The sequence below is a fragment of the Tenrec ecaudatus genome, chromosome 7, assembly GCF_050624435.1.
Source record: "Tenrec ecaudatus isolate mTenEca1 chromosome 7, mTenEca1.hap1, whole genome shotgun sequence".
NCBI lineage: Eukaryota > Metazoa > Chordata > Mammalia > Afrosoricida > Tenrecidae > Tenrec > Tenrec ecaudatus.
Genome location: NC_134536.1, coordinates 39,103,343 through 39,128,182, shown reverse-complemented (window position 1 = coordinate 39,128,182; position 24,840 = coordinate 39,103,343). Strand labels below are relative to the sequence as shown.

Sequence of the window (24,840 nt, the reverse complement as noted above, 5' to 3'; positions counted from 1 at the left end):
CTATCAAAAGATGTAGCATCTTAAAGTCTTAAAGTCTTGTAGATACACATATGGCTATTTGCTGAGAAGCATCAAAGCACACATGGAAGAAGCACACCAGCCTGTCTGACCATGAGGTGTAGAAGGGACCAGTTATCAGACATCAAAGGACAAAAATCTTACCAGTGGGTGCCCACCTTCCCGATATGATCACTGAAGACACACGTGTACATAAGCAAATGTGGTGAAGAAAGTTGATGGTGCCCAGCTATCAAAAGATACAGCATCTGGGGTCTTAAAGGCTTGAAGATAAACAAGTGGCCATCTACCTTCAGAAGCAACAAAGCCTACATGGAAGAAGCACACCAGCTTATGTGACCACAAGCTGTCGAAGGGATCAGGTATCAAGCATCAAGGGGAAAAAAATCCTATAAATGAGGGTGACTGCAGAGTGGAGACTCAAAGCCCATCGGCAGGCAACTGGACACCCCCTGAATGAAGGGTTGTGGGGAGGAGATGAGCCAGTCAGGGTGCAGTGTATGAAACATATAACTTTCCTCTAGTTCTTAAATGCTTCCTCCTCCACCCCGCCCTCACCCCCCCCAATCATGATCCCAATTCTACCTTACAAATCTAGCTAGACCAGAGGATGGACATTGGTACAGATAGCAACTGGAAACACAGGGAATCCAGGACAGATGACCCCTTCAGTACCAGTGGTGAGAATGGCGATGCCTGGAGGGTGGAGGGAATGTGGGGTGGAAAGAGGTAGCCGATTACAAGAATCTACATATGGCCTCCTCCCTGGTGGATGGATGACAGAGAAGAGGGCAGGGGGAGACGTTGGACAGTGTAACATATGACAGAATAATAATGTATGAATTATGAAGGGTTTGTGAGGGAGAGGGGAGTGGGGAGGGATGGGGGGAAATGAGGAGCCGATATTAAGGGCTCAAGTGGAAGGCAAATGTTTTGAGAATGATGATGGCAACAAATGTACATATGTGCTTGACACAATGGATGGATGGATGTATTGTGATGAGAATTGTACGAGCCCCCAATAAAATGACTTTTTAAAAGATTATGAGCATAGTCTGTGAGTTCCGTGTGGCTACTGTAGTGAGTTATGGGACCTAGCATAAAAGTAGAGTATGTTTGGGCAGGTCGGTCAATAGGAGGAATGGTTGGTTGTGTCAGAATAGGGTTAAGAAGGACGGAGGATAGGAGCAGGTCTCATATCTGCCTTATGGCAATCAGCCTTGGGAACCACAGGTCAGATATGACCCAACATCATCATTTCACCACATACAGGAAACTCCTTAGTGCTCAGCAAGCCACCAGAGTTGGTCTGGTGGATGAGGCTGGGGTGCAAGGAGGGGCGCAGGGGGATATGCTTCTATAAGCAGTGGTTCTCAACCTTCCTCGTGCCGCGACCCTTTAATACAGTGCCTCATGGTGTGGTGACCACCCCAAACCATAAATTTATTTTTGTTGCTACTTAACTGTAATTTTGGTACTCTTTTGAATCAGGCGACCCCTGTGAAAGGGTAGTTTCACCCCCAACAGGGTCGCGACCCACGGGTTGAAAACCACTGCTCTATAGGGAAAGGAAATTGGCAGAAAATAAGGTCTAAGAATTTGTAAATGTGATGAGGGTAACGAATGTACAAATGTGCTTTATACAGTGGATGTATGTATGGATTGTGATAAGAGTTGTATGAGCCCACAGTAAAATTATTTTTTTAAAAAAGAATTTGTAAATAAGGGAAGAGGAAAGGAAAGAAGATCAAAATGCTCCCCCAAGAGATTCTAAATTCCAGGGAGAAAGAAAAAGAAATGAATGCAGAGCAGCTAAATTCGGGGAAGACGACAGGGAGAGAGGACGAGAAAGAAGGCAGCACTGTTCTTAGCCGTGTGCTCGGGAATAGGGGGGAAACGAAGCAAGAGCACTAAGGGCCCTTCGCAGGCTGGCACATGGGGATGCAGGTTCTTCCGGGACAGCTCTGAGGAGCAAGGTGCTGAAGGGCTGCTAAGAGTGTATTACCCTGCGGACCTGTGTCACCTTGTCTAAAAAGCCAGCTGCTCTTGGCACCTCACCTTCTCTGCTCTAAACATTCACAGGCCTTGAAGTGAATCAAGTGTCTAGCAACCCGATGAGACAGAACCAAGGAAAAGGACAAGCAAGCTTACCAAGAAAACCAAACTCAAAAAGATGACACCAAGTGGCCTTGGCTTGTGGAGCAAATGAGAAGGAACTGAACTCAGTAGACTAAAAAAATTGCTCCACAGGCTTTTCACTTCTAGAGTCTGGTCTCTAGTACAAAGATAACGGAGGCACTGCTCCAAAAAAATTCAGGGAAAGCCCCATTATCTCTCCATTCCATGAACTTTTTGAGACTCCCTTATAATATGGCATTTGAGCTAGATGTGCTTATTAATTATTTATACATCTTCAAACTGCAGCGAGAAACGTAATAATAATAGCTCAACCTAGAGTAAGATTTCATCACAAGTGAAATTTATAGAAAAGCAACTCTTCATTTTTAGGGGAGGTGGTGGTGGAGTGAGGTGGTGGTGCATGCCACAGCAGTAAACACTGTAAGAAATGTTTAAACTGTGAAGAGACCCTCCTCACCAGTAGGAATCCCTGTAGCCATGTGCACAAGGAAGGCATGATTCTGTGTAAGACTGGCTAGTGTTTTTAACTTCCAATAAGATATAAATGCAAGACAGACACGGTCATTCTATCACTATCTTATTATTCTATTCTGCAGTTCTTTGAATTGTATTAAAGAAGAAAATTGATAAATATAACAATTAACATCAAAGCATGATTATTTATATACTCACTTCGCAGTTGTCGCTTTATTTCTTTTGCAGGGTCTAGCCAGTTCTACAGAGAGAGGGAAAAGACAGTAATTAATCCATAAGGCCACCTTCAGAGTTCACAACTCATTTAAATGGAAATCTGTTTTCACAATGGTCTGTTCAGAGATTCTCTCCCAGCTATTTGTATGCCATGAAGCTAAGTTCTGATTTTTCAAATGTGTGTTGTGTTTTATAAATAAAATACTCAAACACTTTTAAGGTTGGTCTCCTCGCCCTCACTCTTCTTGGCTCCAAAGTCAATTGCCCTAGTGATGGATAAGACATAGTATGTGTACATGGAGACTTTATTCTGTAGTAAAGTTATAAGCAAAAACCCCGGAAACCATCCCTAAATGTGCACCACTCCAAAACTCATTTCCACTGATGCAAAACTCACCCCCTGGTGGGTTTCCAAAGCTCTTTACAGGAGTAGAAAGTCCAGTCTTCCTCCCGCAGAGTTACTGGTGGTTTCAAACTGCCAACCATGCAGATCACAGACCAATGCGTAACCACGCCACCAGGGGTCCTGAGCAGCTACAGTATCAGGCAGTGTGGCCTCTGGACTAAGAGCTCGATCAAGCACACTAATAGACCTCAGTCATCACAATAAAATGCAAATTGGAAGGTACTGGCTTTTTCATCCACAGTCCCAATCAAGTAGAACTATCTCAAGTGGCCTAGGCAACTTCTCTCTGTCCTTAGCCTCCTCTGAGAGTCCATAGGCAACTTCTCTCTGTCCTTAGCCTCCTCTTTCCTCCCGTAGGAGGATTCTGAGAGTCAAGCAACTATTTTCCTTCCTAGCTTTCATTAGCATTCTTTCTTTTAAAATTTTATTCTAATTGGAAAATTAAACATAAAGTTCCCCTTTCACTTTACCCTAATTGCTTTCCTCTGTAAAAGCTATCATTCAAAAGAAAACGTCCCAGGAAACCACTATTCCCATCTTGAAGACAGACTAGCCACATTAAAACCACGTTCAAACCACAGAAGAACATTAACTATTTGTCTTTCAAAGCTGTAACATGCATGCCAATTATATATCCATGCCTGTCTATGTATATAGTTTTTAAATTTTACTTTTCCCAACCTATCGTCCACTCATTCTTAAAAGTTCACTTTTACTTTATCATCACAAATATAAGAATTCATTTGTTGAGATACAGTAAACTAACTTCGAAATAAACTTATTTCACTGAATCTAACATATATTCCCAAAATAAATTTTCTTCATGCGTAAACAGAATCTTATTCAGACACATAGAGCAAAGAGTTCAAATGTTTGTTATGCAGAAAATATTAATAACCTACTGTCTGAAAAATATACTGAGATGATACAACAAACCGAACATTAACTTATTGTAAAAGTACTAACAACAGACTGCTTTGAAAGCCGAGCTGTGGGCCCCAGTGGCTATCTCTGTGTGCTCACAGTTACACTCAACACAGCAAGGATTCAAGGTGTGGGGACTCTGTTCTAACACTGGTGACATTCAAGCCTCTCGATAAAGCGCCACCAGAGCTTGGTCCAGTTTTAGTTCACTAGCACCCCAGCTGCATGCGACTCTCCAATGGTACCTTGAGTGCTGTTAGGGAGCCTCGCTAACTCTCCTCTTAGAAAAAAGATCCTGGCATGCAGCTTCCCCACCCTGCAGCTGCTGCCCCACACAACAGCTGGCTCACAAATGATCAACTATCATGAGTGCACCAGATTGGGAAGAAGGAATCATTCAGCCACCAGCCCTCCCTCTGAGGAACAGCCCATACAATTTTACCAGACTGTCAGGGAAGGGTCTCCTCTGGCAAGTTCATCCAATGAGATAACAACCATGGGGGGTGGGGGGGAGGATTGAATCAAAGACAAATAGTCCCAAGCTGAAAAAGGAAAAAAATAAAAAATTGTATTTATCGAGGCACTTTATCGAGAGGCTTCAGAACATGAGCACAGAGATAGAGAGTGTGGAGGCCTGGACAGATCCTTCGACTCTCCTAGGTCAGAAGTGAGACAGTTGGAACAGATACCTGCCACAGAAAGGCAATGAAAGATCTTTGCACTAAGAGGAAGACAGTAGAAGTAATTAATATCCTCTGAGACTCCCTAGAGTAGGGGTGGGGAACACTTTTTCTGCCAAGGGCCATTTGGATATTTTAAATAACATTCACGGGGCATACTGGCCAAATATTTCATTAACTCACTCCTAATGTGTTAGCCAAACTGCTTCTCTTTGGTGAAGTGTGTGATGTTAGCTGGTATTGATTTCACAAGCCTCATCCGCCCCTCAGTCAGGATATTCCCAGCCCCACCCTAGAGAGAGCCCTGTATCCCAGCCATCCAGTTCTCACTTGAAGCACCTAGCCTTTGTACAAATGACTGTCAGTTTCCACATGGGACAGGGAAGAGTTATGAACAGCTCTCCTGACGCGGGAGCACAAGTCCCAAGCTGTTGAACACAAGCCAGATAAATTGAGACGCAGTGTCATTTGGGGACTGCTTTCCAAAGAGTCAGAGCTAAAAGCACAAGTGGCTTCTTCATTTTAGACTCCTATCCAAAGATTAAGTGGACAGTTTAATCTGATGTAATCGAACAACAGCAAGCAGAGTGACTGGTTTTACCTTTCCACAGTATAAGACCTGCTCCTGCCAAGGTAAGGTCTTTCTCTCCTTAGCATACAAACAGTATTCATCTCCTCCATGGTGCTTGGTGGGCTGATAAACAACATTATGATGAACGAAGAAAAAGTGAAGAACTGTCCCAAGAGCCACAACAGAAAGGCTCAAACATCCCAACAAGTACGAAGATGGTACAGAATTGGACTGTGTGTCTTTCTATTATATATCAATGTCGCCATGAGTAAGAGCCAACTCAAGAGCTTCTAACACCACCAGTGCTTGGCAATGTTAGGGAATCAGTAAGTTCTTAAACAATACCTATTGAACAATATCTGCTCACTGTTTGACCATTATCTCGAATGGCAACTAATCACATTAATTTCTTGAATAATCAGCATTGCTAAGTACTTAGATTACAGCAGGGTACAAAATTACAATCTAAGGGTATACATTCACAAGTAAAACACCAAAAATTTACAAATGCCTTGTAAAAGAAACACAACTCAAGTTGTGAATAGGAGAAATGATGTACAGGCAAGAGGGAGTCCGTGCGAATGCTTTACTTTCTGTAAACCTACAAATGCTCAGCAATAAAATCTCTTAAAAAGAAACAGGTTTATTACCTGCATTATCAATTACAAATAAGCACCAAATATAAAATTCTTGTTTCAACAAATACACTTATTTCTTGTTTTGAATTGAGATCACTAGTTCCTATAACTTTCTGCCACATCAAAAAGGCATTCTGTGCTCATCAGAGCTTAATCGACTTGAAAGGTATAAATGAAGCACCTGAAGATGTACATCGAAATGTAGATTCAAATTCACAAAATCTGTGGTCAGGTCTGAAATTCTTTATTTTTAACAAGTTTCTAGGTAGTGCGCCAAGGTTGTTGGGTGCTTGGAACATATGTGCTGGCCTGCTAACCACAAGATCAGCAGTTCAAAACCACTAGCCACTCTGTAGGGCTAAAAAGGGGAGCTTTCTACTCCTGTAAAGACTTACCAACTGAGAAACTCACAGGGCAGTTCTACTCTGTCCTGCAGGGTCTGTGGCTCACCGCCAACTCGATGGTTTTGCGTTTGGGTTGAGATTTTGTAGTAGCATCACCACAGATCACTCTGGGTAGAAATTCCTGTCCTTTGTGAAGGTCAAATATAGGGGAACATTTTCAAGCCTCTTTAACTGGCTTGTCAAGGAGATACCCCACCTTCCCTAAATGGACATACTGATATTGACAAGTTCCTACAGAAATCCCTAGCAGGGAATTACTTTCACCTTCCCAAATCTAAGTATTATGGCTGATACACACCTCTATCTTTGAGTGCCTCTTGTCCATCACACTTAGCAGTTGTACCAAAGAATATCAGGTCCCAGTGAATGTTGAGTTCACATAATGACCACTTTCACCTGACAGAGATGATCATCTATTCCTTTGCCAGCAGCATGCTATTAACAGTCTGGGTGGGTGGCTGTCTATGGCAGGCACCCTCTCTCTCCCCCCAGCACATTAAACCTAGCTAACAGCTCAAGATACATTCACAAAATCCATCTTCTAGTTCCTTTCCCATCCCCTACCCTGGCCACCACCCCAGAAAAAAATCTCACTAACACTTAATCCCTTACAGGCCTGGACCCAAAGGCCCACAGTTGTTAGTTTTTCAAAATGCCTAGCCGGGTCTTTCTCACCCATTTTTTGGTGCTTGTCAATTTTGCCAGGTGAGAGAAATTAAGAAATTCAACCCAACCCAGGATGTGATAGCCAATGTTGAAAGTATGAAACATGCCGTGTCAAAGCAGTATTTTCTCTTAGGAATGTATAGCACTAACACAGGTCCCCTTGACTAGACCCCTTTGCTGAAATATGGTCTAACAGAATTCTATAGTAATGCTGGTGTTAAGGGAAAGTTACAGGCATTCTATGCAACAGTGAAACCTTCACTATACATTTGGGGGGCTGTGTGTCAACTCCTGATTACACTCAATACATAGTCTTTTTAAGGTTTAGCTAGACTGAATTAAAGAAAATTATTAAAAACTTCATATAGGATAAACAGTTTAATATTTTAGTTTTTAGTTCTAGTTTTGGGGGGAAATGATGTGGCTAGCAGAGACAATCACTTTAATTTTCACGAGGTTAGCTGTGGATGTCAACTTCATGCTTAACGAGCTCCTCTTTTCAGTTGTCTTGAAGCAAAATAACTTTAAACCTGGGCCAAGTGCCAAACCCTAATTAACATCAAATATTTCAAGCAATATTTTCCCTTTTAAACAGAGTTCAAAATCCTTAATGATGGCTCCATGTACACATGAACAGAAGAGCTTGGAATGCCATGTATGAAAAATGAGCATGTTGCTTGATGCCACATATTTTTAACGACATTTTCCACAATAAAATTCACAAAAGAGTTCCCAACAAACACGAAAAAGTTCGAACATCAACAACGACTGATTTTCATACTTTAATGGGAAGGTTCCCAAATTCAGTGCCTCGTCATAAGTAGCACAGTCCTGTGCTAACAGAAGACGGACACGTCGATTTTTTTCACCATGGTAAATTATGATACAAATAAGTCTGGCTTTGCTTTCACTTTTTAACATTAAAAATATAAATGACCATCATTTCTGTAAATATTGACGAGAGATTTTTGCATTCTTATATTGTACAGTACTCTACTATTGAAATTTCCAGGGTTTCCAACAAAGCAGGAATAATAAAGCTGAATTAGGAAAGAATACATTATAAATCTAGAGTTCTTTGGTCTAGATATCGAGGACTTAATTTTATCTATCTAGGTCGGAAGGAATAAAAATATACACAATAAGAAATTTAAGAACACAAATTACATTTATCACTCAATATGTCAATTCAGACATAGCAACCTATAGGACAAGGCAGAACTGCCCCCTCTGAGTTTCTCCAAGGGTAGAAATATTTACAGAAGCAAAAAGCTTCACCTGTCTTCCAAGGAGTGGCTGATGGTTTCAAACTGCAGATTTTGTTTTTAGTAGCTTAATGCATACCCTACTACGCAACCAGGGGTCCCTCAAATTCGATGTATACATGAAAATAATTAAACATATTGCTAATCAATTTGATTATTTGTTTTCTAAAATGTGAATCTCAGAAAGGAAATTCCTTGCATCCTCCCACCCCACCACCAAAGTTCTGGTGCTAAAGCCCAGTTACAACATGTGTGTCTAATTTTGTGAGCATTTTTAGCTTCCTATGGAAAACTACAAAGTAAAATTTTAAATTATGAGTTTCATACTTAGCTTTAGGAATGTGCCTTAGGAGTTATATGGCTCTTGGTCAAGTAGACTCAGCCTACCTCTATCTATCTCTATTTCTCATGAACCTTCACAAGGAATTGTATTTCATCCATAGCACACTTCTCTCTCAAAGTGAACCTTGCTAGCCTACATTATATTTCCTGGAAAATACAGCCCTAGTTCCTAAATTTGAAATATTCTGTCCATTTCTTTTTTATGTGAATGCCTAAGATCTTTCCTTAAGATCCAACTTAAGGATTCTCTGTGGGTTTTTCTTGACTGTCTTTCGCCACTTCACCCCCAATTCAGGGGCATTCATGACCTCCTCCATCTGTCATCTGGACATTTAGTAGAAACTTGGGCTTTTATCGAGCTTCCCATTACTCTATGAGCTCCTGGAGGGTGTAGGTAGCTACAGGGTATCTAGACAATAACAAATATGCATTAAATACGACTTGCGTGCAAACTAGATTACTAACTGGTAAGAAAGATAGATCCTGCCTTCATGGAAGTCTCTGTTTTATGTTCTAACGGAGGGGACAGAGCCTAAATAATACAACTTACGGTTAGTATGTTTTAAGTACTGCTGTAGAGGGAAAAATTATGATATTGACGGGAACAGCATTAGAGGAACTGCTGCTTAAGCGTGGAGCTCAAGTGTGAGTAGGCTTGGTTAGGTGAAGGGAGAGTGCCAGACACGCAGCTACACTGTGTGGGTCTCTCTCCCTGCTTACGTATCAGGAATGAAGTCTGGTGTGCTTGGTGCAGGGAGGGGAGATTAGGTTTGTGGGAAATAAGGTTGTTGACAGGAATCTGATTTTACAGTGTGATCAAGGCTATATGGTAAAGGCCAGGGAGAGGAGAGTTCTTTCTCTCTAAGAAAAACGATCACACATATGGAAGCCAGCTATATTCACCACTATACACCAATACTGCACACAAAAACATGGTCACATTGATGGGACTGAAGCACGAATGTGACGTGACCCTTTCCATCCAAAGCACCTTCCCCAGCCTCCAATCCAGGGCCACTCAGTTCATTCTGACTCCTACTGACTTAGGGTTTCTGAGACAGCACATTTTATGGAGCAGACAGCTACCTCATTCTCCACATGGTGGGCACGAGCCTCTGACCCTGTGGTCAGCATCCCTAAATGTTTAACCCACAGTGCTACCAGGGTTCTTCCAAAATGCAGAGGTGCCCTCCTTTTGGGTTGTAGAAGTAGAGAAGTGAGCTACTTAAGGGGGATTTAGGAAGGTGTTAAAAGCTATCTGGTGATTAATTAGGTTTGAGAATGACTGACCCCAAGAATGATTGCTGGTCTCTGGGTTGGTGTTAAGGTGCCATTCAGTGAGAAGCGGGTAGACTTGGATTTAGGGGACATCCTGAGGGCAGTTTCAGACAGGCTGGGTATTCGGCTCAGTAACTTCTAGGAAGAGCAAGTAAATGCATGCATCAAGCATGGAATACAACAGTCCATCCAGGCATAATCAACCTCAACTTACAGAGTGCTGTGAGGTGGCTTTATTTCCTTGCAGGAATATCATATTTATATTGACATTTGAGTCAGACTTATTTATTTATAGCATCTCTCTTTAAGAAGAATCTGAAGTGACTTTGGCCTTAAAATATTCCAATAGAAACATCATGTTGAGGTATTTTTTCTGTTGTGTAGGCACTGTTCTAAGCACCTTCTGTGCATTATTTCATAAAGTCCTGAGGGCAACCCTAAAAGGTGGGTATTATTACCAATTATCTTTCATAGTTGCAGCAAGTGAAGCATAGAGAAGTTAAATGATTCCCCCAAGGTGATTTAAGTAATAAGTGTTGGCGGTAAGGTTCAAATCTTGGCAGAACAGGAAGGAAAAACAAGCACTTGTTCTGGCTTGTTGCACAGCTGTCATAACTGGGAGTGCAGATGCACATCACCATACTGCATGGAAGGCTTCATGTTACCAGTTCTGCAGCCCATCTATCACATGGGTATTGGCATGTTACGGGCTGTATCCACAGTATCAGCTTTACAGTTTTATGTTTCTATAATGTTATCACAAAAAGCAAAGATGGTGTTCCGGAGATGAGCTGTGCCAGAGTTTCTCAAGACGGCCTACTTTCTTTGTGACAGAATCTCACGGGGGCTCAGTGCAATATCGCAAGGGCACATCCGTCTCTCTCTTTTGTGCCACAATATTTGGCTCCTTAAACATGCAAACACAACACAGACACTTATGGTCAATGAAACACGCCATAAGTTCTCCCTTTCCCGCTACAGAAAGTGTCATGATGAGTTATTGTTATCAGGAGGAATATGTTAGATTCCTCAGTTGTGTTAGGGCAGGAAATATATTGTTAACCCTGTGATCACGCGAATGCTACTTAGATTTACAGACTGCCAGTAACCTAACATAATCTAAAGATACAGTTTGACATACTGTGCCCCCAATACCCACCAGACAGTTTTTAGGGCTGGAGTAGAGGCACTTGGGCGTTTACCATCTAAGAAGGAGCTATGGTATGACCGTCTTTTATAAAGGAAGACTCAAATTTTGAAAATGGTGTGAGCAAGTTAGCATAGATACTCGGATGTAGAATGCGATCACTATTCTGAGTGTGGGCAGGGAAGGAACAGGCTGCCTCGAAGAAAGTTCCTTGCTGGCCAATAAAAGAACATGTGGTTAGAGTCGCTATCAAGACTACCCTCAATAGTAGACAGTGTAAACACAATACGTAGTTTATTTCTTTCAATGTTTACTATGCCATTACATCTGAGAAGAGCATCTAAAAATAGTTCTAATAAATATACTTGGATATTTCTCAGCAGGCAAGCGTGCAATTAAATTGTCTTTAGCGTAAATGGGGGACTAAGCCACCATTTAGTTATCAGGGAGTTAAAACTAGGCGGTAGAGAAAATTGAATCTATGCACAATTATCACCATCAGTAGTAGCCAATAAGTACTTAATTACTGGGAAATTTTATACACACATATGTATGTATATGTACGCATACACATTTGTGCAAACACAATTCACAGTTTACTGTCTCCTCAGTTCAAATGACTGGGTTTTAAATATTGGACAGTAATACCTTTTTATTGTGTTCAAGTGTTGTGTACACCTGAAAACAAAACAGTCATAAGAAGTGTTTCCACCGCTACAACAAACAAAAGGGCTTCTTTTCAGAAGCAATTGGAGACTGTATTCTGCACCCCTAATACGCAACAGCACTGATCGAAGTCAGTCGAAAGATCCAGAGTGTGGAACAGCTGTGAAGAGGAAAAGCCTTTTCTTAACAATGAAGAAAGCCTGCAGATGAACTCTGGTTTGGGCCAGCAGTCGGGAAGCCCCTGGGGTTCTCTTATTATCATTAAGCATTTCAGCATGCACGAACACTATGCTGACTGTCCTTCGTGTGAAAGAAACTGCTGGAGCAGAAACCGCCTCAGCATACTCCGGAGAGGTCAGGCAGATCTCCCTGTGGGTCACTGGCTGGCCAAACTGACCATCTCAGTCTGCCCCATCCCTTAGCCCTCTTTTTTGCCCCAAAAGCCTAAAAACAGGACAAGGAACACCTTGGATCTACAGTCTAGTTAGCAAAACCACCGCGCACTCCTGACCCGCCAGGCAGGTATGCCTGCGCACTCTTGTAGTCCTTCAAACACACCTGTTCTGTTCTTAGAAATGCTTGATTCCCGGTACACACTTGATTCTCATCAGAGTAGGAGCAGATCTGACCAGCTCTTCCTCTTTGATTATTGCCAAAAACCAAGAACAGGAAATGAATGCTAGTGGATAATTTTTAACTATGCTAAAACAATAATTCTGCCACACTTGAAATGTTTTAATTAATTTAAGGTATTTGTGTTTTACAAATATGTTAAGCAAATTCACTCCATGACGGCGTTCAAAAGAAATTGTACATAAAGTTATTTAAATCCATTCTTTCATTAGCAAATATTATGATGAGTAAGACGCTGCATTCCAAAGTTCTGCTCACAATATGTTTAGTGGAAAGCAGGCAAATAAACACAATGATAAAACGTTAAAGATGGCTCTTTCCATGTGATGTAAGTTTTCTGTGTTTATCAAATCTAAATTAAAGTTTATCACAATAAATAAAATTACACCATTAAATGCTAGATATTATACTAAAATAAAAAATTTAAAAATGATTTTATTTTTATAACGATTTAGAAATGAAGTTGAAATTTTTCACTTACTTTCTGCTCTGGGTTTTCCTGAAACAAAAGTCCAAAGTAGTCCTTCTCTAGGAGATTGAGATGCTCGCAGACTTTGTCAAACACCACGTGTCCCTTCGCACGTTTCTGCGGGGAAAGAGTGTCTTTACTTCTCAAGCACTGAACATTCTATAAGTGTTATAAATAAAAAGTTATATCAGATAAACAATGTACTGCAAACTTACTTGTTTCCAACTTTCTCATAACACTAAAAGTCATATAATTTTGTCACTATAATCCTCATATATACACACAACACAAAGTATACATTTTATACTGAACTCATGCTCAGATGACCTCTGCTTTGTTGCCTCAATGTAGAAAATTTAAAAAGGACTCAAATATGCAAATCTTTAGTTTTTGTAATATAAAAATACATGCAAACAATGATGAAACATACAACTTTCCTCTAGTTCCTAAATGCTTCACCCCCACCCTCCCACTATCATGATCCCAATTCTACCTTACAAATCTGGCTAGACCAAAGGATGTATACTGGTATAGAGAGGAACTGGAAACACAGGGAATCCAGGACAGATGATCCCTTCAGGACCAGCGCTAAGAGTGAGGATACTGGGAGGGTGGAGGTAGGGTGGGGTAGAGAGGGGGAACTGATTCCAAGAAGCTACATATAGCCTCCTCACTGGAGGATGGACAACAGAAAAGTAGGTGAAGGGAGATGTCGGACAGTATAAGATATGACAAAATAGTAATAATTTATAAATTATCAAGGGTTCATGAGGGAGGGAGGGTGGCAGGGAGGGGGGGAAAACATAAGGAGCTGATTCCAAGGGCTCAAGTAGAAAACAAATGTTTTAAGAATTATGATGATAACAAATGTACAAATGTGCTTGACACAATGGATGGATGGATGGATGGATGGATTGTGATAAGAGTTGTACGAGCCCCAATAAGATGATTTTAAAAAAAATAATAGATCAGACTTCCTCATTGGTTTCCTCTCACAAATAGAAACATGCCCTCATGGGCTGAATTATCCAAAAGATGGGGGTGGTGTGAGGGGCACTAAGTTTACTGTCCCAACTGGGTACTGATATGCCAGGTAGCATAGATGAGCAGCAGTACAGGGGTTAGAGTCAGACCCAACCATTTCAACATTTTGTAAGCACTTCGTGATTACTAAGACAAATGTGACAGGAGGCAAGCCCTGTATCTCCTTGTCTATGGAGGGGGAATAACAGCTATACCTCAGGGTTCACTATGAGACAAAAAATGTTAAGCAAGGTACCTCCCCAGCCCATCCCAACCTTTGTTCTTTCTATAGCCCTCGTGTAACAAACACCACAATACCTTCTAAATGCTCAACATGACTTCTCTACTACTCTCCTTCCCTTTCCAGGAAATGGCAATGCGGGAGGCTGAATGATAGTCTCACTGCACACATACATTACTGATGCTTTCATTTGGTCTCCACTGTCAAAGTCTGACTGGGAGGGACTTTCTCAGAGAGAAATGTTCAAAGTGCTACGTGAACACCAAGAATGGGATGAGTTCACTGTGTCTCAGAAAATGGATTCTTCAGTGAGAATATGACATGTAAACCAAACACTAAAGAAAGAAATATTTTTTGAGATGATGGAAATAGTACAATCAAAAGAATTTGCTTTTTCACTATGGATACTTACAGAGTCAGACAGAGCCAACTTCTATTAAAATGATACTGAAGATGCATTAAAAAGAAAAAAGTAACCCATCCATAATGGACAGGCCATCCAATATTACTGCTAGTGACACCATACCACCCTGACAGATAGAGAGAGATAGACAGGGATACAAAACTCAAATTTACTGCCCTCAAGTCGTTCTGACTCATGGTGACCCCAGTGTAGCATTTTCCCTGTGAGTTTATGAGACTACACTCTTTACATGAGTAGAAAGCCTACTCTTTCTGCAGAGGTCTGGTGGCTTCAAACTACGGACCTTGTGTTTAGCAACCCAATGTATAACCCACTATACTACCAAGGCTGGTTCATAATAATAGAGGGGTTAAAGAGTTAACCCACTGTTAACCAGATACTGGAAATGTGACATTGTTGGGGATCTAATCTGTTTTAATTTGCTAAAATGCCAAATCTATCAGTGACCCTATCCAGCACCCCTCCTCATGCAGTTTTAAAAAAAAACAAACCTCTTTTAAACTTAATCAGTAAGGCTATTCTAATTCAGCAAGCTTGGGCAAACAAAACCATGTGGGCAAGCAAGGCCATGTTGATAAGCAATGCAGTCTCAGGCCTCAAGGAGGGAAAGGCCCAAGGATGCCTTCTGTTCCCTGTGCACATGCCTCCTTTGTCCCAGTACTTGAAGCCCTTTTTCATTGTAACAACCTATTGGACAGTCCCTATATATTTTTAAACCACATAGTTTGGGTTATAAAGCTTGTTTGATAATCATTGAATTTTAAAGCAGTTTGGAGCTGGCAAACTTCAGTTTCCTCGTGTCAAGTGTATGCAGAAATAAATTTTTAATTTCTCCAATCAACCTGGTCTCTATCTTTGGCTAAAATGGTGATGGGCATCCTGAAACAAGAGGACTGCAAAAGTCTTGCCAAGCGTTGAGTCAACATGCAGCATCAATTTGGCATCTAATGTGCCAGTTCCAATGTTAAGATCCTGAGGCAACCATGATGAATTAGACATACATGGGCTCAGAAAATTTACATTCAATTGTAAACTGAATATTGAGAAGCAAACATACATACACACACACACACACACACACACACACACACATATATATATATTTCCCTTACAAAGTCACCAGTTTGGTAGGTACCTGGCAAACTGACCAGTGACCTTTAAGACTCCTGACCAGGATATCTTCCCTGAGGCAATGCCTTACTTTGGAATAAAGTTTAATGGAAAACACCACGTCTTACCTCAGGGAGCTTACATACAGGATATATACCAACTTTACACACACATGCACGCAGCCAAAAGTGACAGAGTGCTACAAACCCTGAGGGTATCAAGAATTGAATGCTATCAAGTCAATTCTGAGTCACAGTAACCCTAGAGGGCAGAGTAGAACTTTTCAGTGTGGTGTCTTAATTTTGTTTTGCTTTTGCATTTTATAGAATTTATTCCTTATTTGTGGGATGCACATGATACTCTCTAGTTCTATTCAGAAGGTAATTTTTTCCTATTACGGTTCTGCTTTCATAAACAACTTCAAAGTTATTGCAAAGTATTATAAATACACAAGAGTAAGTCAAAATGCACTGCTCCCAGGGTATCAGCTCATGTGTGCATGGTTTATTCCAAACATGTTGAAACATGGCATTGTAATCAGTGGGTAGCTGCAGAAAAGTTCTCTCAGTAGATTTTGGTTTGCTTACTTTGGATATATAATCTGGAAAGACCAATCACTAATAAAAAGCCTCATGTTTGATAAAATAGAGAATAAGTGGAAGTGAGGGAAAACCTCAAGGAGATAGCGATAGACTGGTATAGGACCAGATGCTTCATTTTATCATACATAAAATTACCATGAGTCAGAGCAAACAACAAAAAATAGGTATGTATGCAATCCATATTTAATTTACCCATTTATAGTATTATAATCATTTACCTATTTTATTAACAGCTTAGATCAATGCTAAGATTTTCCGACTTTCCATAATTGATTTAAAAGTCCCTTGCTCTATTACAGATCATGTTTCAGTGAACTGTTTTATATGCAAAATCCCCTCCCCCAAATCATTTCTATAAAATAATCTCAGTAGGAAGGACTTCTTTAGTTCAAGGATATGGATATTTTCGGATTATTTTGATGTGAGTTGAACAGCATCTCACTGTTAGAGCAGTATTTCACTGAGTAAGTAGCTCACTGATAGGCCAACAGGTACCTGCTGGAAGGAGTGACTACTGAATGCAAGCCCAAGAGTGGGTGGAGCTGAGTCTAGAATTCAGGTCTTGGGTGCAGAGTTAAGCAGTGCTCTCTCCTTGACTTAGCTCGCGGACTCCCCACTTGCACGCAGCCAAGGTACTAAATCAAATAGTGCCCATGGGATGGGGAGGAAGAATAGCCACAGGTTCACATTTTCTGGAACAATTCTACTATATACTTAAACTCTGCCATGGTAATTATTAGATCATTTCCAAATGCTTTGTGGTTTCTAAAAGAACGATAAGCAGAAAAGCCAACCTGCCCCTTTCTATTGGGAGCAGGCTGCATCCCACCTGTTGGCATAAGGGAACCACCCACCCCACCCCTTAAAAACCATCCACCTTTAAAAAAACAAAACTGTGGCTTTTCCAAGACTAAAGTTCTTTATCAGAGTAAAAAGCCCTTTCTCCCAAGGTGCGGCTGGTGGTTTCAAACTGACCTTGCAGATTACATCTCAACATGAAAAAACTACAACAGGGCCCAGGGGAGCTTTTCAGTGTCTTCACTAAGACACGAGACGAGTCAGTCCACTGTTGCTTCTTCTTCTTCTTATCTGAAGTACACCTTTGCTCTGTATATGTCCCCAGACTAGAAACTCTATAAAATACAAACTCTGTCGACTTCTGGCACCAACTTAATTAAAGAAACAAAATCATATAAGTCTTAATAAAACTTTCCAACTACACTTCAAAAAGAAATCTTACTTTCTATAATAAATTCCAGTATGCGTAAATAATCTATAATTCCCCTTATCTATTTCTAACTTGGTTTATTCCATAGACCAGAGACATAAATAATGTGGTGAAAGCATTTTAAGTATTTGGGTCTACTTTACAGGTACCAGATTTTTAAAAAGAAACAATTGCAATATACATTAATGACATCCAAAGAAGGGAAGCGAAACAAAAAGATGTAGATGATTTAACAGTATCTATAGTTTTAAGGGTGCATGGTCAGCTTTGGGAGTTTTCTTCTTTAAATGGCAGAGCCATCTTCAGCAGCCCAGCTGAACAGACGCTGAATGGAATCCGAGAAGCTGCAAAAAGTCCCCCGTGCTTATGCTGTTATTTGTGGCATTCCTTATTGAGACCAAAACATGACATTTCTGGAGGCCTCTCAACTTAAAGGAATTTGGGCAATTGCTTAGCCAACAGATTGTAGTGGGCACCAAACACCACTGCATTTTGTAAAACACCATCCCTGCCTCCGTAGGCCTGGCCACACTACACTCATTGTGTGCCGAGGAACACTGACGGGAAGCACACAATGCAATCCATGCATTACAGTCCCTGAACTATCTATTCTGCCCTTGCCCTAAACTATACAGCACAAATAGGAAAGGCCAAGCACAGAGCAAACACACTGCTATATTATTGGGGGGGGGGGGCGGTGTAAGGATCCCCTCTCACCACACAGGAGCAGCTGGTAAGGTATTGAGAGACAATGGAGCAGCAAATAACTGTTTTCTTACATAGCCAAGTGAGCAGTCAACACACTTGTCCCATACTTAATTCATAGCCCAGCAAAAATCAGGAAATCCTATCCAGTGGTTTTCTTTTTCCTGGTGATAATATAATTTTGGGATCAAATGGATCATTTCTAATAAATGAATACTTTTATGTAAAAGTTCCCTAGATTACTAATGTGAATTTAATTTCAAAAACTAAGTTTTTAAACACTCATAATAAAAACAAAACTGCAAAAAGAAATGCAAGGGAGTTTCAAATAGTGAGAAAAATTCCATTGTCATAATTATTTTTGAAGCCCACTCGCACGTGGACAAATACATCTTATACTAACATGTCCACACGTCTAAATGGCTATACAAACATACATGATCACATTTATGGAACATGTAAATTTCCTAAAGATCACTATATAAATTAAATGTTAATTATATATTATTCCTTAGAAAAAAGATCACAAAAGAGAAGGAAGAAAAAGGAAAAAGTTGATTGAATTATGTCTATTTCTTTTATTCTCCCACAGAATTCAGGGGATTGTGGTAGATACAGAAATTGTTACAGTCTTGTTGACACAAGTAACAAAATTCTGTTCAATGTGGTTACAGGTGCTAGGAATAAACATTTTAAAACAACTATTTAAAAATAGAGACCAAAACAGACTATTAATAATGCCTACCAGTTTATCTTGCAGTAACTTCAAATTAAATTTCCAAGCAGCTAGAAAATAAGCTCACCCTTTATAAACATCGCATACATAACTAATTCAAGGGCAGAGGCACTTGACTTTCTGCTAAGTCTAAAAAGCGTCACTTGGGCTGGCTCCAACCAGAGTCAAACTGACCCCCTCCCTGGAAGTGGGTGTGGCAGAGAGCAGAACTGAACCTACAGGTTGGAAAGAGGGGCCAGCATGGCACACCCACAGGGAGGCAGGCCTGGAGGGAGGTAGAGAAAGAGAGCCAGACTGTACCCCACTCTGGCACATCAGACTCAGAGGATGACTGACGTCCCTGAGGGGAGATAATGGGACACAGAGGGGACTGGGCAACTGACAACAGCACGGGTCACACTGGAGCAGACTGCAAAAGAGGACATTCTGGGGTCGCATGGTGAGGAAGCAGTGTGGTCTGAACCCCTCAAAATGGAATCAAGAAGGGAGCATACCTGGATAAACAATCTGGAGGAGAAAACAATGGTTCTGGAAGTACTTGGGAGAGTGGGAGGTGGGGGAAAGGAATTGATGCTAACAAACCCAGGGGCAAGGGAAAAGGGAATACAAGTGATCCAAAATCAGTGGTGAGGAGGGTGTAAGAAGGCCTGGTAGGGCTTGAGCAAGGGTTATGTAACCAAGAGGAAACACTGAAACCCAAATGAAGGCTGAGCATGATATAAGGACAAGAGGAAAGTCAAAGGAAATAGAGGAAAGAACTAGGAGGGAAAGGGCATTTATAGAGTTCTAAATACAGGTATGTATATAAGTAAATATACTTATTTACGATGATGGGGAAATAGATCTATGTGCATATATTTATAGGTTTAGTATTAAGGTAGCAGATTGACATTGGGTCTCCACTCAAGTACTTCCCCTCAATGCAAGAACACTTTGTTCTATTAAACTAGCATTCCATGATGCTCACCTTCCCAACATGATCACTAAAGACAAATGGGTGCCTAAACAAATGTGATGAAGAAAGCTGATGGTGCTGGGCTATCAAAAGATACAGCGTCTGGGGTCTTTGAAGGTAAACAAGCGGATATCTAGCTCAGAAGCAATGAAGCCCACATGGAAGCAGCACACCAGCATGTGTGATCACGAGGTGTTGAAGGGATCATGTTATCAGGCATCAAGGAACAAAAAATCCTATCATTGAGAATGAGGGGAGTGCAGATTGGGGACCCAAAGCCCATGTGTAGATACCTGGACATCCCCTTACAGAAGGGTTGTGGGGAGGAGACAAGTCAGTCAGGGTACAGTGTAGCAACGATGAAACATACACGTTTCCTCTAGTTCTTAAAGGTTTCCCACACACACACTATCACGATCCCAATTCTGCCTTACAAATCCAGCTAGACCAGAGGATATACACTGGTACAGATAGGAACTGGAAACACAAGGAACCCAGGACAGATGATCCCTTCAGGACCAGTGCTGAGAGTGGCGATACTGGGAGGATGGAGGGAAGGCAGGGTAGAAAAGGGGGAACCGATTATAGGGATCTATATATAACTTCCTCCCTGGGGGACAAACAGAAAAGTGGGTGAAGGGAGATGTTGGACAGTGTGAAACATAACAAAATAATAATAATCTATAAATTATCAAGGGTGCATGAGGGAGGGAGGAGCAGGAAGGGAGGGGGGACAATGAGGAGCTGATGCCAAGGGCTCAAGTAGAAAGCAAATGTTTTGAGAATGATGATGGCAACAAATGTATAAATGTGTTTGACACAATGGATGGATGGATGGATTGTGATAAGAGTTGTACGAGCTCCCAATAAAATGATTTTTTAAAGCGTCACTATAGAAATCATAAAACTTTGATTAAATAATAGTAACAAAATATTAAACTATTACATCTCTACATATCTCTCATTTAAAGTCCAAACCAAACTCAATGGCCCCTACTTCAATTCTGAAGAGATCCAACAGGGCAGAACAGAACTGCCCCAATGGGTTTCCAAGGCTGTAAATCTCAATAGAAGCAGCAAGCCTCATCTCTCTCCTACGGAGCAACTGGTGGGTTCAAATGTCTGACCTTGCTGTTAAGCAGCTCAACAGGGTCCCTCCCTCTCTAGTCCTATATCATTCTGAAGGCAGTACTGCTTGTTCTCTAACCCTTACACCCCCTTCCTTGGGAAACAAGTAAGGTGAGACTTCATAAACATTATCAAGAAGGGATGAGTCTCAGAAGCGATCATGCTTAGTAAAGTAGGGAGCTAACAAAATAGGACCCTCATCGGGATGGAATCACACAGTGGTTACAACGGCCTCAAACCCAGCAACAATTGAGAGAAGATAGCACAGAACTAGGCAGTGTTCCCTTTGCTGTCCTAAAGGGCTGCTTTCAGTGGGAATGCAATGGACGGTACCTCACAACAACAAAAAACAACAGTTTCCCTAAAGATTTCTGCACTCTCGGATCTGTTGTTGCCGGGGTGCCATCAAGTCGGTTGCTGTGAACTCTTAGATTTACCCTACACCAAAACAGTAGCTTCGGCATCCCTGCGGGAATTCAAATTAAAATGAAAAAATCAGCTAAGGCAGAATCAGGGCAGAAGGGTAGATCAAGTTCCCCACCAAAATTCTGATATGCTGGCCTACTGCTACCCTCAAATAATATTTTGTCATTTGTGAAAAAAAAAAAAAAGTCCTTGCATAAATTTCCTGGCCTTTTTCTTAAAAGTTCCTCATCATAAGCTCCCATAATTGCCCCATGTCCTTCCAGAAATCAATCCAAAATACTCATTTAGAACAAACCCCGCCCCCTAATGTCACCACCTGGCCCTTATGCCTTGAATTTATTTATTAATAATGTAAGGAGAACATTTATTGAATCTTAAATAGAGCAAAGACAAGACAAAGGTATTTCATTGAAATGATGAAGAGCCTTAGCATGAGGCCATAATGCACCAAAACTTTACAGTCACACAGCTACTGAGCCTCTGATGAGGTCTCTCTGATCACAGACTAGGGACAGGGAAAGCCTTACTATCAGGCAGAATGCACTGAAACGTGGATTGATGCAGTGGCTGTTAACGTAAAAAGTTAAAGCCTTATCATTTGGTCTCCTTTTCGACAATTTTTTTAATTTAATTTAATATGTTCTGCTTTCTTTTCGATTGAGGTTTCCTTCTGTTACTGTGTTTTGGGTGTTATGTTTTGTTTTCAGTATGCTTTTCTGTATATGAAATCCAGAATATAGATTTACCAATCTACAGAGACAGTTAACTGGATTAATAGTTTCTTGGGAATATGACAGGGGAGGTTAGGGGGTGCTAATAACAATGAGTTCAAAACAAGAAAGGACCATTCACAGAGATATTTGAAAACCTGTTTTGTTGGGAATAAATGTCTACATGTATGAACTAAAACCCTATTATCAATACTTTTTTTTTGGCTTGCCCTTATGACATAAGGCCCTTTGTCATTTAACATACTGTTTCTAATTCCAACTAAATAGATAATGTTTCCAATCCCAACCAAATCCATATTCAACACTGAGATGAGACATTTTTCTGCCAGCATGCTGAGCTTTCACGTTGTATTTTATTTCAAAATTCTTAACTAAACACATAATTCATCTCTTCAGAAACATAGCAAATTTAAATTGCAAGCAAGTTAGAAAAGACAAATTATGCTTCATCTTTAGGCTGCAAGGAAAATGGCAAAACCAACTACTAAAATCCTGCTACCAAAGTATTAAAAACACAATGCAAATTGCAATCTGGTTTCTTAAACAGATCAAATGCTACTTTTTAGTTTTAAAAGACAAACATTAAGCTTTTGATCTTTCATTATAAGCATAATTTGATGTTATAGTTTTTAATTTCCTGCAACCTAGAGATTTTCAACTGGTTTTAAGGCAAAAGAGTTAGCAAAGAGAATTCTCTCCCAGAGCATCCTGCAGCAGACTTGCAAGAGACTAACAAAAACCAATTCCCTTTCCTCTGATCAATATGTGGACCCTGGGGTACAACCCAAAGCCAATCTCTGAAATGGAACCACAGAAAATTCCCAAAGCAATAGATCTTAAAGATAAGCAAGTCCAATTTGTGGATAAAACATCCATTCACAATCCACAAATTTTAGTACAGGGAATTTTTCTTTTCTGTTCTTTTTAACCTTTAAAGTATAGAAACGTTCTCTGTCAGATGTATATCGATGTGTTGTTAGGTGCTGCTTCTAGACCTGATCTCCCAGGTGATGCTATGGTTGAACTCACTCTTGTAGCCACAATGTCAATCCACCTCAATAAGGGTCTTTATCTTTTTTCTATGGCTCTCTGCTTTACCAAACATGATATCCTTCTCCAATGACTGGTCTCTCTTGACAACATGTCCAAAGTACATGACACAAAGTCTTGCCATTCTTCCTTCCAAGGAACATTCTGTGTTTCTTCTAAGATACATTTGTGTGAACTTCTGGCAGCCCATAGTACTTCCAATATTCTTGTTGTTGTTGAAGGACCATCAAGTGGGTTGTAACTCATAGTAACCAGATCTACATGAGAAAGTAAAACCACCCCGTCCTGCACCACCTTAACAATTATGGCTGAGCCCATCGTTACAGCCAGAGTGTCAATCCATCTCATCAATGAGCTTCCTATTTTTTGCTATCCCTCTACTCTACCAAGCGCAATGTCCTTCTCTAGAGACTGGTCTCAACATTTCACCCAAAGGACGTGAGGCAAATTCTGCCATCCTTGCTCCTATGGAGCATACTGGTTATGCTTCCAGGACAGATTTGTTGGTTCTTCTGGCCATCCACGACACTTTCAATGTTCTTTCAAGATGTACAACTTTCTAGTATTCTGCTTTGAGCCAAGATTCATCTGATGATACATTAGTTGTTCAGAGATGTGTAAAGTCTGGCCTTTTGATCATCTGTGAAATTCTGCTCTCAAAAGTAGAATGGAATGGTATAATTTCAATATTCTCACCATAATTCTCCAGTCTTTCTTAGTCAATGTCCAACTTCCACGTGCATATGAGGTTATTGAAAATACCATAGTCAAGCACACTACAGTCCTTGCTTTTCAACATTTAAAGAGGTCTCTTGCAGCAGATGTACCCAATGCAAAGCACCATTTGATCTCCTGACAGCTCCTTCCATGAGGATTAATTGTGGATCCCCAAGCAAGAAAAATTCTTTAACAATGTCCATCTTTCTCCATTTATCATGATGTTACCTATTAGTTCACTTGTAAGAAATTTGGTTTTCTTTACATTGAGTTGTAATCTATGATGGTTAAAATCCTTGATCTTCATCAGCAAGTGCTTCAAGTCCTCCTTACTTTTAGCTAGCAAGGTGTGACACCTGCAGATTAATAAGCATTCTTCACACATGATGCCACGTTCATCTTCCTATAATTCAGCTTCTGTGATTATTTACTCAACATACAGGTTGAGTAAGTATGATGAAAGGGTACAACCCTGACACACACATTGTCTGATTTTAAATCATGAAGTAGGCCCTTGTTCTATTCCCTTCACTGCCTCTTGGATTCATGTCCAAGTTCCAAATGAGCACAATGCAGTGCTCTGGAACTCTCATTCTTCTCAAGGCTAGTCATACTTTGCTAGGATCCACACAGCCAAATGCCTCAGCATAGTCAATAAAGCACAAGTAAACATCTTTTTGATATCCTCTGCTCCCAGGCAAGATCCATCTGACATCAGTCAATACCCATCTGATAATGTATTACTTGCTCAGTGAGTGAGTTAGTTATATTGCCAACCTGGCTGATAAACACATGTGGGATTAATTGAAGGGTGGAGGGATAAATGGC

The 24,840-nt window shown here is 40.6% G+C and overlaps 1 protein-coding gene across 15 annotated transcripts in view; it reads right to left on the bottom strand.

Annotated features, from left to right (window-relative positions):
- The window catches only part of EPB41L2 (erythrocyte membrane protein band 4.1 like 2), a 235,315-nt gene that overhangs the window by 79,456 nt on the left and 131,019 nt on the right, over window positions 1-24,840 (bottom strand). For all 15 annotated transcript variants that reach the window (XM_075554558.1, XM_075554542.1, XM_075554549.1 and 12 more), the window contains 2 exons: window positions 12,949-13,053; window positions 2,830-2,872 (listed from right to left, as the gene is read on the bottom strand). In XM_075554558.1, the coding sequence (XP_075410673.1) occupies window positions 2,830-2,872; window positions 12,949-13,053 (148 nt within the window). The remainder of the gene's footprint in view (window positions 1-2,829; window positions 2,873-12,948; window positions 13,054-24,840) is intronic.